The 14,787-nt window shown below is 51.3% G+C and overlaps 4 protein-coding genes across 4 annotated transcripts; 3 read left to right on the plus strand and 1 right to left on the minus strand.

The window, feature by feature from the left end:
* Positions 1-1,066: 1,066 nt before the first annotated feature.
* Positions 1,067-1,327, plus strand: SPSK_06795 (uncharacterized protein; the record flags this gene model as incomplete). The annotated part of the gene is made up of 1 exon (XM_016733489.1): positions 1,067-1,327. One exon carries the CDS (start codon positions 1,067-1,069, stop codon positions 1,325-1,327), a length of 261 nt encoding a protein of 86 aa, XP_016591801.1.
* Positions 1,328-3,401: 2,074 nt separating this feature from the next.
* On the plus strand, positions 3,402-5,225 carry SPSK_06126 (Major Facilitator Superfamily protein; the record flags this gene model as incomplete). Its single annotated transcript, XM_016732833.1, has 1 exon — positions 3,402-5,225. One exon carries the CDS (start codon positions 3,402-3,404, stop codon positions 5,223-5,225), a length of 1,824 nt encoding a protein of 607 aa, XP_016591802.1.
* Positions 5,226-9,255: 4,030 nt separating this feature from the next.
* On the minus strand, positions 9,256-10,319 carry SPSK_06431 (oxidoreductase, short-chain dehydrogenase/reductase family; the record flags this gene model as incomplete). The annotated part of the gene is made up of 3 exons (XM_016733137.1): positions 9,256-9,619; positions 9,697-10,180; positions 10,244-10,319. 3 exons carry the CDS (start codon positions 10,317-10,319, stop codon positions 9,256-9,258), a joined length of 924 nt encoding a protein of 307 aa, XP_016591803.1.
* Positions 10,320-10,910: 591 nt separating this feature from the next.
* On the plus strand, positions 10,911-12,120 carry SPSK_06358 (uncharacterized protein; the record flags this gene model as incomplete). The annotated part of the gene is made up of 3 exons (XM_016733064.1): positions 10,911-10,919; positions 10,988-11,152; positions 11,224-12,120. The coding sequence occupies 3 exons, from the start codon at positions 10,911-10,913 to the stop codon at positions 12,118-12,120; spliced, it is 1,071 nt and encodes a 356-aa protein (XP_016591804.1).
* Between the last annotated feature and the right edge of the window lie 2,667 nt (positions 12,121-14,787).

Here is a 14,787-nt window from a genome sequence, read left to right on the forward strand (position 1 = left end):
CAACCGTACGGCTCCCAGAAATACGACTACCCCAAAAGGATCACGGACAATGGAAGCTTGACATTGACGCTCGCCATGCATGTCAGAGGGAGAGGAGTCCACATCAGTGAAAGCGGCTGTCAACCGGTGAGATATTGAATTTTTTTTTTTTAAAAAAAAAATGACGTGGTGCTTCATAAAACGAGTTTAATTTTTTCCAGTAAACAGCACCGTAGTTTATGCCGTAGTTTACGGCACGCGATGTCGACTGACGACTGTGTCTTCTACAGAGCCATTCTGCTCTCTGGTATCCGTCAACCGATCCTATCAAACGTTCCACGCATGGCTTGGCCGGGCCCAACCACCAAAAAATAGCATTTTTCGTGCTCTCATATTCATCATTGGCGCTTACCTCTATGCTCACTGTTCCCGCCTAGTTTTCCGACTACGACCTTTACCTTTTGCTTACGTGTGTTTATAGGGTCTCTGACGAACCGATTACACTGTCCGCCGATGGTGAACAGCACTCTTCGAATGTTGCTCACTCTGTTTTGTCATCCGTGGACTGACAGGCTGACAGTCGATCAACAGCAACTGTCAAACCGTCAAACATGAACGTCGTACGCACCACCGTCTCCTGACCCCGGCGGTCCTGTCTTGGTTTGGCTCCGTTGGTTTGTTTATGTCTTGTTTGACCAAAGGCCTTCTGCAGTGGACAACATGCAAACGATCTGTTCCCGCCCGGCCGGATCGTGTGACGTCGCATCTCCGTGAATCCGTGGATAAGGCAGCCAAATTAAGTTGCAAACAAGAAGAATTCAAAACACTTCATAACGCAATGTTCTGTATGTTGTACGTCGTGTGCGTTGTGTGTCGTAAGCTTCTTTACACACTCCTTAAACGTCGTGTCTGACAAAGAAAAGTGGGGCCGTCGGGGTAAGATCCATGTGGAACGGAGTCGGACCAAAGTCGGGGCAACGACTCGAACGGTGCGAAGATGCCACAGGACCAAATGCGGTTCTTGCCAGCGCCTGACGGCTGCTAAGTCCAGTGGTTATCCACTGACGCAGGGCGCCAAACTCTCTTGATGTCGGCGCAATATTTGACCGCCAAGCCACGGCCCAACCAGACCACGCAAGAGTTGCGCTTTGCTTTGGTCGGTGCCTGCCGTAAGGCCCTTCTCACGCAAATTTCGGCCAAAGTCGACTCAATGCCAGCGCCACGACTAATGAGCCCCGACCATCACGGAATTCTCTCGACTTCCCGTAATTCCTCTGCGCCGCACAACTCGAACCTCGTCCAGGACCGGATCGTCTCCATGCATTCCACTACCACGCGAGTTTCATGAGCATCCGCCTCCGTTTGTTGTTTGTCATCCCCCTTCATTTTGAGGCGATATTTCATGTTCTCGCAAGGTTTGTTCCGTCTGCAAAAATCTCTGCGCAGTGTCGACGTGTCCACAGCCTCGTCATCCTCCGCCTAGATTATCAATTTGCTTTTCGTTCTCGATTGCCTTGTCTCGTTTGTCTCTGGAAACTTCCTATTTTCCGTCGTCTGTGGTCCGTGCGACCTGTCTTGTGTCCGGCTAACATGGCTGTCCACGTAATACACGATCATGAATCATAGCTTACATCTTGCAGAACAAAGGCAGCAATATTTTGCAAGTTGTCATGCACCGTTTTCAAACGGACAACTGTGCTATACTTGATCCCAGTTTGCCGGTTTACGCACTCCCTACACTATGCAGCATTGACCTCTTCATTCTCGCACAGATCGTCATAGGATTTGGTTAGGACCGCCGTATGGCCCTACCGAGACCCCCTTTAAAGTCAAGTCGACATGCTTCTGACCTTGACATATTAAACGTCGCAAAAACAAAAGAAGACAATAGCCAGGCAAGTTATCTACGCCATAACTCAGCTGGATGCAAGGCGTACGTAAGGCACAACTCGGAAGCATCATCTGATGTGCTGGTTGGCGAGCCTTCTACCCTCTTGCTGCAAGTAGAACTGCCGCCAACAATCATGCTGCTCGTTTGGGCAACTCGTTTCGATGCTCACTGACCATGCAGGCTGGAAATATTACCGTATTGGTAGATGCCGCGCTCCGTCAGGCGTCCCGGAATTTTTGGCTGCTGGATGAAGCTGGTGCCAAGGGCCCAATAATTGGTCCGCACTTTGAATTGGACCAACGGAGATCCCGCAGACTTTCCACCTTTTGCGTCGTCTCAAAAGCCAACGAGACACTGGCGCGCTCGCACGGTTCCGTAGGGCGTAGCGCGAGGGTGCTGACGGCGGATATGTGGCATTGGCAGCTGTGGATCCCCCAAACGGGGAGGAAATGGTCGGCGCCTTTGCCCTATTTGGATTCCAAAAAACGGGCATCTCTCGTCATCCTCGCTTATGTCTCACCAATCAGTGCCCTCTTCAACTTAACTTGGCAGTCTGGACCAGATAGATAGTCTGGACTGTGATTTTTCTTTCTCGCTTCTTTTGCTGTTTGCTTCATCTGCTCGCTCCTGCATTACAAAAACGAGTCTTTGGAATAGCGCACAACCGTATCGTAAACCCTTACACACCAACACACCATTCGTCAGTATTATGTCTAAATGCTCACGGTCGCAAGCGTCGTAACGTCTTATTGCCGCACACGTTTTGCTAGTCCGTCGTGCAATTGTTGGTCCGCCTTTGGATGCGAGCATTTTGTTCGGTATTTTCTCGACCTCGCATTCGGAGTATTGTCTACCCATTTTACTTTCCACGCTTTGTCCGGTCCCTAGTTTCCCACTCGCCAAAAAAACGTGTAAAGCCTTAGAAGGTGGCCCGAATGCTTTGATGTGTCTGAGGCTTCTCTGTCCTTTGGTTCTTCCGTAATCCCTGACAATCTATCCGCGTTCTCTCCGTCTTGAGTTTGGGTCTCGATTTGCGTGTCTCTCACTTTGCGTCGTTCTTTCCCTTCTCACGTTTTCTCACTTCCTGTATTTGTGCTTGCCCGTTTGCTCCTTCCGTCCTAATTCTCATCTTTCTATTCCTTCCTTTTTTATATACTCTTTCTTTCCTTCCTCTCATGTCGAAACTATAAAGATATCCAGATCCCCTTTCCTCCCCACCGGGTCAAATAGGGGCGAAACAACATAACAATCGAAAACTCTAACAACCAACACTCACCACCAACAACACATCAGCAACCACCTGACCTCGACATACCTCGACAACTACACCTCGACCACCTTGCTCATTGTCTTCCCCATTTCTTCTTGTGACACTCATTTCCCGATATAGTGTTCTGTACATCGCGTCTTAAGCTGAACTGACGCACTTCAGTAACACGACACAACAAAACAACATACGGATAACATGCGGAGTATATCCCTACACCAACCAATTCGTCGTACACACACAGGAGCACAGAAAATCAACACAATGGCGTCTACAGCCGACGTCATCAAGGCCGAACAGCCGGCCGACTCCGACGTCAACACGGCCGCCTCCACCCTACGCAGCGATGGCGACGCCAATGAGCCTGTCCGCTCTGCCGGCCAACCGCCGGCAGTTCCTACGACCGGCGCCAACGACACCACCGAGGGCGAGGGCAGCAGCAGCAACGACGAGCCTGTCGCCACCGGCGGCGGCACCGTCGAAATGGTCGGCGACAAGGCCGTTTTCAAGGCCACGCGGTCCTTCTATCTTGCCTTTTCGGCCCTGCTTGTCCTCACCGTTGCCGTCGCCCTGGACGCCACCACTCTCTCTGTCGCCCTGCCCACCATCAGTGCCGCCCTTGGTGGCAGCGCCCTCGAGGCCTTTTGGTCCGGCACCAGTTTCCTGCTGGCGAGCACCGTCCTGCAGCCGACCGTCGCCGCCCTCTCCAGCATCTTTGGCCGCAAGTACATGATCTACCTCATGGTCATCTTCTTTGCCGCCGGCTCCCTCATCGCCGCCCTCAGCAACAACTTCAGCGTCCTCATTGCCGGCCGTACCATCCAGGGTGTTGGTGGCGGTGGTCTGATTGCCCTCACGGAAGTTGTCGTCACCGACCTGATCCCCCTGGCCTTCCGTCCGACCTGGTTCTCCATCCTCAGTGCCATGTGGAGCATCGGCACTGTCACCGGCCCGCTCATCGGTGCCGGTTTCACCGAGAATGTCTCGTGGCGCTGGATCTTCTACATCAACCTGCCCCTGATCGGTCTGGGCCTGGGCTTTGTTGTGCTGTTTTTGCACCAGTCCAAGATCCCCGGTGGCATCATCCAGAAGCTCGGCCGCTTCGACTGGGTCGGCTCCATCTTGTTCACCGCCGGCACCACCTCGTTCTTGTACGGCCTGACCACCGGTGGCGTTACCAACCCCTGGAGCTCCTACAAAGTCCTGGTCGCGCTCATCATCGGGCCCTTTGTTGTCCTCCTCTTTGGCTTCTACGAGCTGCGGTGGGCCAAGGAGCCCATCATCAGCCGCCGCATCTTCAACAACCGCGACATGCTGCTGACCTACATCATGACCATCCTGCACGGCGCCATCCTGTGGTCTCTTCTCTACTTCCTGCCCCTCTACTACCAGGCTGTCAAGGGCTACAAGCCCATCGTGTCGGCCGTCGCCGTCCTGCCCGAGACTCTGACTGTTGCTCCTGCTGCTGCTGCCGTCGGAGTCATTGCTGGCATCACCGGCCACTACCGCTGGTCCCTGTGGGTTGGCTGGTTCCTGACCACGCTCGGTAGCGGTCTGCTGCTGCTGCTCGCCCCCGATACGCCCATTGCAGCCTGGATCTGGCTCAACGTGCCCGTCGGAATCGGCAGCGGTATGCTCTTCCCGGCCATGGGCCTCTGCATCCAGGCCGCCGTCGAGCCCGAGCTCAACGCGCAGGCCACTGCTTTCTTCTCGTTCCTGCGTACTCTGGGTCAGTCGATTGGTGTCGCCATCAGCGGTGTCATTTTCCAAAACTCCTTCAAAAAGAAGCTGTTGGCCCTGCCTGCCTTCTCCGCCGTCGCCGGCGACTACTCGCGCGACGCCACGTCTGTCGTCAGCATCATCAACGCCATGACCCCGAGCCCCGAGCGGACCGATCTCATCCAGGCCTACAGCGACTCTCTGCGCGTCATCTACATTTCACTCGTCGCCTTCTCTGGCTTCTGTTTCATTCTGGCGCTCGTCATCCGCGGCTACTCGCTGAACCAAGAGCACATCACCAACCAGGGCCTGGTTGACAAGGCCAAGGAGAAGAACGATGCCACGGCCGAGAAGCTGGTTGAGCCGTGAGAAAGAGACCACGGCGAACAATAACCTCGTCACACACCCCTTTTCATCCTTTTCTTTTGTTGTTTTGATCATGTCGTCCCTCTTAATACTTTGCATAGACCTGTCACCCATTTCATCAGTCAGCAATAGCGATCTCATTTTGTTTTATCTGTCAGTCTTTTGTTTTTCAGCGTTTGGTACCTCTCCTAATCTATGTCGGGATTTTTTTTGTTCTTGCGGGTTTTTTCTCGGTGGATATATAGAATAGGATCAACGGTGGGTAGGGCTCTCGCTGGTTGCTGGGATTTGAGATTTCTGTTTTGGATACACCTTGTCGTTGATGCCAGACAGAAAAGATTATAATGAACCATTTAATAGAAGTTTCAAAAATAAGAAACTAATGAGATATTCTAAGCAAAGCAGTTCCATTGCCTTGGAGAGAAGGAGAGATAATGAGAATATAACAAGACCAGGCTCGTGGGACTCTTGTTCCATTTGAATTAGAAGCCTTTTCTCTGTAAGGATCCTACTACTAAAGTTGTTCAGCCTCAGAAGACGCAACGTTTCATCACGGTCTGTCATTGCCCTAGAAGACGTATGGCAAACACACTTCCCACTCGACAAACAAGGCAAATCCAACCGACTGGTAACATTCAGTCTCGTCTCTGTCTCTGTCTAGATGATAAGAGAAGACCAGAAATAAAACAAAATAGAGGCACACCCTTATCTCAGACCCCGACTTGCTGGAACCATGTCTCTAGGTTGACGAAACGTACAAATCCACTTCAGCCTCATTCATTGCTTTGATGCCACGGGCGAGCCACAGGTGTGACAAAACAAATAGACAAAAACAGCCCGTGCTACGAGCACACTGATTCGGACATACAATCCTTGACTGTGTGCGATGTTCAAAGGAAAATTTCAAAACAATGAAAATATTGCAACTACGAGAGTCATATCAAGAAACAAGAAACAAGACACAAGACACAAGACACAAGACCAGTACAAAAGTAAAGCAAATAAAAAAGTAAAAGTTAAAAATAAAAATAAAAAAGAAGAAAATAAACTGGCCATGTTTCCCCCTTTAGTCGTCCGATTTCGCAAAGTATGTTCTATTGCTTGCTCTTGGTTTCTAGCCAAGCACAAGCAGGACTGGTTGCGAGGAAGGTCGTGTCGGAGGGAGTCAACGACAAAAAAATGAGCAATAAAGGGGTCATTACAAAAAGAGACAAAATTAAACTGCCGGGTCGTGCAAAAATCAAAAGACTGGCGAAGCTTATTGTCACCCGGGGGTGGGGTGGCGCAAAGCCAAATTTGCCTGAAAAGAAAAACCGGAGACTAGGCATCGCCTGGCAATATATTTGTACACCCTCTTTTTGAGGGACGCATCTTGTCATATAAAATTGCTTGTTTCCGGGTTCTTTCCAAATGAAAGGGGCCAGGCCACGGGGAACAGAAAAACAGAGGGCAGAGAAACATGGAGGGCCCGTTGGCCTTGAACAGTGGCCTCTTCAAACATGGTTGTGCCCTCTCTTGTTTGTGAATTTGGCCGAGCGGCTATGCTTTCCTTGCCTTTCGCTTTTTTTAGAGAGTTTAAATCCCGAGACTCCTGCGTGCTCCTACTCCTTCACATTCCTCTGGTCTTGTCTCACTGCACGCACACGGACTTTGCTTTTGTTGATGTCCGGCTGAATGGATGACTGGGCCCGGTAAAAGGCACGCCTTGCCTCAATATCACTCCCCCATGGCACGGCAGTACGCGAATAAATGGAAGCGACAGGATCTGGAGTAATAATAAGAGCAGCAATTAATATAGCATTGCCCACAATACTCTGTCTCTTTACCGTGAGGTGCTCCGGCTTGTATGGGGGAGAAACAATGGCAGAAATTTGACCAGCGCCATCACCGAGGAATAATCTGACGTGATTTTGTTCCCTCTAAATACAAATTATAAATAAAACTAGGAGTCTTCGGTCATATTTCCGCAGTCGGGCAATTGTATCATGTCCGCCATTGTAATAGCGCACACCGACTTGAGAAACTCGATCTTAAGACGCTTACAAGAATAAACAAACATTAGCCAATATCATCGCAGAGGAGCCACGTGGACTCGAACCCATCAATCCTCCTCCATTACATTTGCTGCCGTCTACGGCAGGCAAAATACGTAAAAGCAACTCAAACGAGAATACGAGCCACCAACCAGAGCATAGAAACGTGCCTTTGCGTTCTCCAGACCCTATGTGCATATGCCTCGTAGCGACGCTCGGTTTACGGAAGAAAAGAAAACGAAATAAACAGAAAAGAAATGAGGGGAAGCATTTCACGTGGAGAAGAAAACTGGGGAAACGGCAAGACAAAAGGCTCAAAGGAGGCAGGTAAAGGAAAAACGCAAAACTGGGAGACAAAATTTCCGCGGGCGAGGCGTGGGCAAGTGTGCCGAGGTGCTGTGGAGTGACTCTCAAGCAGGACTGGACAAGTACGGATCGGTAGACTTCTAGAAACACGGCAAAAGTGTTGCAAGCATATACCGTCTGGTGCACTGGACAGGTTCAACGTTAGAACACACAAACAACACGCCCCTGTCGGCGGGAAATCGGCCAACAGGCACTGGAAACCCTCTCCCGCGTACTTGTGCGGCCTCGGATCACCAACGAGTGTACTCTTTGCCGGTTAGAAAAAAAAAAAAAAAAACACGCCCCCGATTCGGGGAAATGTCGCTAAACAAGAGAGGCATCTTCGTAATCCCGGGGTTCAAGAATCATCATGCGAGCTGGCATGCCTTGCATGCATTTAAATGGAAGGGATGTAAGTATGGCTCTTTGGATCCGGGAATGGACGGTTTGAGATTCGTGAGATTTGTGAGGTGGTGATGTGTTAATGTAAGTGAGTGCACATGGTCAGTGACGAGAGGAGCAATAGACATGTAACCTTTCGGAATGTTGTGATAATTGGGCATAATGAACATATAAGTGAACACCCACATAAAAATCTGCCGACGAAAGCCAAGAATTTCCAATAAATGTGTTTGTAAGAGAAAGCTGTGACAAAGCTGCAACAAGCAACGGGACTTTGTTTCTGTAGATCGCCAAGACTACGGGGTAGCGGCTTTTGCCAGTTCTTGGAGTCTTGGCTTGTAAACGCTTATATTTTGCTTAAAGTGAACGATGACGAAAGCCCCTTAAGAGACGTAGAAAAAGTCGCACATGGGGATGGATCTGTTAACGCCATGGAGTTTTGCCGGCAGACAGTATAGAAAACACTGCCAGGGTTGATTTCCAATCGACAAAAACGAGACAAGAAAGCTTATTTGGGGAAGTGCTTGAACAAAGAAGCCTTTCTGGTCCATTGTTTTCTTAGAAATTGAGCAGATAAAATGTTGGTGTAAATTAAACGTTTGATGCAAGATCTTCAGAAAGTCTATTGAGGTGATTTTCAATATATATTCCTCTTTATTGGCTGTCCCACGCACTGCATAAAACAACCCATCACATCATTGCAGATGGCACTCGTCTCGGTGCCGGAGCCGAATCCGACTTGGCGTGTGACGAGGTAGGCTGCAACACAGCGGAACATTGTCTCCCACTTCTTGCATACGGGGTACTTGTATGGCTATTGCGATTGTCGTTCTTTATTTCGAGCACGTGGAAAATATTGTGAGGAATATTGTTAAGCACAAAGGCGGAAGATGGAGCCGCCCCCATTATTCCTCTCAGATGTACCGCTCAAAGTGCAATATAAAACCGAAACCGAAAGCAGGTACGCGCGTCCCTACTGTATGTGGTCTGGACTTGTACGTCTTTTCGACCAAAGTCTGGGTCACAAAACATCTAGACCATATTCAAAACTGTCGTTGATTGCGGTTGATCGGAACGAAAACAGACAAGAAAGGGGAATAGATGAAAGCCCGGATCGAGTAGCAGTTGCGAGATGGAATGTAAAACAAATATCCCTGGAAAATCGCTGATGGGCAAGAGCAAATCGTGTCGAGCAAGGGCCATGAACAGCGCGCCACACACAGTCAAGTCAGCCACACACACGGCGGCACATGTTATATCTTTGCCAGCTCCTCGTTGGTCCAGTCCCACAGCTTTTCGGCCAGTTTCGGGTCCTGTGCCACCTTGTCAAGATTCCCGTTGCTCATCTTGCCAACCGGGTAGTACACGGCGCCGTTGACAAGCTCGCTTTTCTTGGCTGCCGCGGCCGCCCACACCTGATTGTAGCAGCCCTCCTCAGGGCGAACGATAGGATCGCCGAGGATGCTGTTGGCAATGTAGACAAATTTCTTGCGTGGATAAGGGAGCTCCGTGACAAGAGTCGTCTCGACCACGCCCGGATGAATCGACACGGCGGTGATGTTGGGATGGCGTTTGGCGAGCTCACGGGCGTAAACAATATTGGCAAGCTTCCCTTGTCTGTGTTCTGTTAGAAGACAAAACGGGATCTCAACCGAAAATATATATATAAAAAGGGTAAATATAAGAGAACGTACCCATATCGAACCCACGATCCCATAATGCTGTCCATGGTCGTGCGCACCTGGTTAAAGTCTACGCCGGCTTTTGGGTGTGCCCGCCAGCCCGTTGATGTCAGACAGACGACGCGCACGTCGGACCCTGGCTCGTCCGCGGTTTTCTTGAGAACAGGCAGCAGGCCCTGTATGATAGCCCCGTGCGCCATGTGGTTAACACCAAACTGCAGCTCGTAACCGTCCTTGGTCAAGGACGGCGGCTTGGCCATAATACCAGCATTGCACATCAGGATGTCAAGGCGGCCGTGGGAAAAGCGCTGGACAGCGGCCTTGACGGTAGAAAGCGAAGCCATGTCAAGCTCGAGGAAGGTCGAGAGAACACCGGAGGGCGCGAGAGCGGCAGCGAGTGAGGCAGCAGCCTTGGTGTCGCGGCCGGTAAAGTAGATGTGGGCAGGCGAGTGCTTGGCAAACGCCAGGATAGACTCACGGCCCAAGCCGTTGGTGCCTATGAAGAGAGATGTGTCAGTCATTATTGAAGCTGCTTGCACGTCTGACGCTTTACTCCTACCTCCTGTGACGAAAATGACTTTGCCAGCTAACGACGGAATGTCATTCTCTGGGTTGAAGTTGGTGACGCCAGCCATCGTGAAGTGGATGTGAGGATATGTTGTGGGAGGAGGTTCTGAAAACGGTAGAAAATAGAGAAAATAAAATTAAGAAAGAAAAAAAAAACTTGGAGCACGCGGCAAATTCCTTTGAGAGCCGAGGCAAGGGCAATACTGCTCCTTCCTCGTCTTTATAGATTTTTGTCACTCCGAACGTACTTGCCCTTCTCATCTGTCAATGTCTTGATGTTTTGGCCGGTAGCCACGATCCATGCATCTCTTGCACGCCATTGGCTGCATATGTCTCCGAAAACATGCTAAACCTAAAAGGCCACTAGCGCGTAAGCACATCTGTGTCGTTCAGGAACGAAGCCAGGAAGGCTTGCAGGCCTCGTGCTAGCAGGGATCAAATGGCAGGCACGACCCCAGGGCGACGATTGCCCCTTTGGGGCATAGCCCATAAGCAGCTGGACATCGCGAAGGAGAACATAAGTCGTCGTCGGCAACCTGCTTCTTCAACCTGCACCATATCGACTGCATTTCCAATCCGTCTCTTTCTATTGCAGTGGACACGGTATCTTGACGCTCACATCCAAATCAACCTCAGTGACCGTGGCAACGTCGGCATACATGTCTGAAGTGAGTCTCTCTAACGGACGAATTGATGGGCCGGCTTGACTTATAATGACTGACGCGGAGAGCCGCAGAGCCTGGGAGAGGGGAAGTCACACGAAGATGGAGAGGCTGATATATGGAAGGGGCTGTCCGACAAGGCCGAGCGGAGGAAACGGCAGAACCGATTGCACCAGCGGGCATGGCGACGCCGCAAGACTCTGGAGGCATCCGAGGCGGCTCTGGCAGCATCAAATGAGGTATGCGGCTGAAGATCAAGCCACACTGTGCTATAACCGTCCACATTTCCAGAGGCTAATAGATCATACAGGGGAAGGCGTCGTCCGGCTTTTGGGTCCTCAAACCTGTAGTCCAAACCCATTCAGAGCAGGAACAGCAATTGCAGCTCTACAAAGAGGGAGTGCAGCAACCGGCGGCATACTTTGTGTTGACGCCTCGGCCAACTGTATCGTCTTCGCCCTCGGGCTCGTCGTCACCGCCCAGCTATTTGTCTGGCCGTGTGAAGCTTATACCTCCGCTCCTGCAGTATGTGTCGAACGGCAGCTCAGCGACCGGATCAAATTCCTCCATGTCGTCTCCTGTCAGCCTCCAGCCAAACCCGAACCTCCACATGTTCATCCTCCCTGCCGCCTTTGTCCACTTCCCACTCTCGCTCGACCACCGCCTCCTCACCCTTATCCAGTACAATGTCCTCCGCGCCACACTCACCAACATGGCCATCCTCGCCATCCTGCACTCCGCCATGGACGCCGACTGTGGTCTCGACCAGATACTTGACCACATCCACCCCCCGCTGCCCGCCCCGGCCACCTCACCAGACGATCTCCCGGTTTCTCTTCGGCCCACACCGCTTCAGCGCCGCATCTTCCATGACCAAGAACCGCGACGGCCAGACATGCTGTGGATCAGCAGCGTACCTTCGCCCGCCATGCGTGATAATCTGCTACGGACATACGGCCAGTGGGATCCAGACGACTTGTGCTGTGATCTGCTCGGCGGACTCTACGAGGGATTTGATGACGTCGAGCGCCGTGGCATCATAGTATGGTCGGATCCCTGGCTGCCTGATAGTTGGGAGGTGACGCCCGGGTTTGCGAAGAAGTGGCCGTTCTTGTTGACGGGATGTGATGAACTGATGGCAGCAACCGACCGGTGGCGGGCAGGGCGCGGAGAGGAGCCGCTGGCGATTGACTGGGGGAAGGAGTGAAGGCACGCGCGGGCAAGGCGTCAGGTATTGATTTACGTAAGGCATTTTATTTATCCCCATACCGGTCGTTCGTGTGGTTGTACTTTGGGCACAGTTTTTTTTGGTTACAGGATCTTTGGATCGGGTGGGTTCCTGGGTAAAGGTACGGAGTAATTGCACACAAGTACATTATGACTTTGACGGCATTACGTGGCACGGCAGTGTCCTCCCCTTACTTCCGTTTGTATCGTTATCCTTCTTAGAGCCAGTGCCAGGGAACGAGTGGCGCACAAGGTAGTGGGCATATGCATAGCACTGAAAATAGGTCACCGCTCCCGTTGCACAGAAGGCACCTAAGGGGACCTGCTGCATGGTCAATCCGATTATATTTTCCTCGTATGCTGCTGTGGATCCGACTGGGAACTCGTGTGGACGGGCCTCCATTTGTCCTCTTTATTTGCTGTCGTTCGATCGACCCAGCTCGACCCCTGACCTAGCACGTCGAATGCAGGCAGGCAACAGGCAGGAAACAAGTAGCATGCCTAGAGCCCCTTCTCTTCCTTCTGCCCTGCTACCAATACGAACGTGTCACTGCCGCAGGTCTCGTCGGCCAACGCGGGCCTGGTTCTGCCAGTTCTTGACAGATCTCTTACAAATATACAACGACTGAGGAAGCTGTGCCTCTTCCTTTCCGTTGATGACATACAACTCTGCTTATGTTCCTCTCGGCTCTTCACCGGACTGGATCATCCGGGTCAGCATCTTACCACCATTGACAGTACACGTCTTGCTCCGGGTGCCGGTGGCTGCTTAAATAAGAGATGAAAAGGAGTGGTATACACCCAGACACGATCATAAGGCCCAAAGAATAATACGGTACAATAGAGAGACATATGTTCAACGCAGAGCAACACATAGGTAACCTCGTAAAGCAAATGATATGGTAAAAGGGCAATGTTTAATGAAGGAAGAGTCGCTGAGCACATCTTCTCATTTCGGCCATTTCGGCTCCTCCTCTCTATTCTTCCCGTGTCGTCTTCCCCGTAGCTGCTCCCAGGTTGGCTGTTTGTGGCCGTTGCTCCGCTGCCAAGGAGGGTTATGTATGAAGGAGTGTTTTGTCGATTTGTGCCAGACGTTGGTCATTTGGGTTGGGGAAATCCCGGCGGGTTGCCTGAAACGAAAAAAAATCTGGGCCTGCCCAGGTCGTTCCCCCATGCACGCTGCATGTAGCGGTGCACCTGCGCTTTGCAAAGAGCTAAAGATATAGCAGAACAGGGTTTTTCCAAACAGCAAGATCATCGCTTTTGTCTCTCTTTTTTTTTCTCGCTCGAGCCTTTGGACCGGTTTCGTCGACAGTCCGGTGTCTTTTCGGTTGATCGTCCCGCCACGCCCAACTCTTGTCCGCCCATGCCTCTCTGTCACGACTGGATCGGCCGTGCGGCGTAGTCAAAGGATCAGGAGCCACGTTGAGGCGTGACGCACATTGCCTGTAAGTAGGTTGCGCAAATGGTAGCTCCCAACCTGTGTCTTGTGCGGTCTTGATGGAGGGTCGCATTTACCACCGGAACGGAGCATCAAACTGGCTGACCCATGGCAAGTACAGGCTCGAATCAATGAGCTTAATTCGACGTCGGATGGTGAGCTGAGTGTAGTGCCTTTGTTGTGAGATGAAGCCTGTTCGGGAGACTGTCGGAAAAGCCCTCTTTTTCTCAACATGGTGATTGATGTTTGGTTCAAGGTTTCATACTGTTCCTCATTTTTTCACCAACTAGTGAGTCTCGATTTAGGATGCATTGCAGTTTGAAAAAAAAAAAAAAGGGATGCAATATGAGGCTGTTTTCTGAGCAATTACGGGGCGTGTTTTTTCCCCGGCCTTTTTGCTATGACTATGCTATGCGAGTCCGTCTTGCTTCCATCACGATCCATGCGGACGGGGTTCATATCTTGCCAGTCGCACAGAAATATCGGCAGAAGAAAACAGGGGTATGGCGCAGAGCGCGTGGCGTCGAAAGGTGTCGTGGATGTCGTGGTTGAGTGGCGATGGTCGCCGCAGGTGCCACAAGCAGGCGAGGAAAGGAGAAAAGCAATTGCTCCTTCCGTCGCGGCCTGGAAAAAAAAAGCCGCCATATGCCTCTCTCCATAACACGAAATAAAGTCAAGATGATGCAAATCGCCGCGCCCGGCTCCGTTGTATAAAGGCCAGTCCATGTGCTGCAGCCATTGGTCCACAGCCGGCTGAGGCTGATGCTTGCATACCTTTCGTTTTCGGGCTTCCGTCTTCATGATCTGCTTGTCAAATGCACCTTCGCTCCCTTGTTTTGTTCTTGCCTTTTTGGGCCTTTATCAGAGCACGGGGCATTTTGCGTGTGTGTGGCCGTTTGCACCTTCCTTGCACTATGGCCGCGCTCTTGCCCTTTCTGATACCCGTTCGTGCCTTCTCCTTCCGTATCAGCTGCTTCCTTCCTCTTCTCCCATTTCTTACGCCATTCTCGCCAAACCGCCCCGTGGCCGTGTTTTTAGGCTTCATGTTGACCATTTTGTTTTTCGACCGCTTGTCCATGCCCCTTTATTTTGTCCTCCCGTAACCTCCACGCCCATGCGCATGCCGTCAGCCACCTTTTCTTGACAAGGGGGCCAGCTCTATCTATTTTCATTTTGATCTCGTCATATGCAGCACATTGCGTTACC

This window comes from Sporothrix schenckii, assembly GCF_000961545.1.
Source record: "Sporothrix schenckii 1099-18 chromosome Unknown Cont38, whole genome shotgun sequence".
Lineage (NCBI taxonomy): Eukaryota > Fungi > Ascomycota > Sordariomycetes > Ophiostomatales > Ophiostomataceae > Sporothrix > Sporothrix schenckii.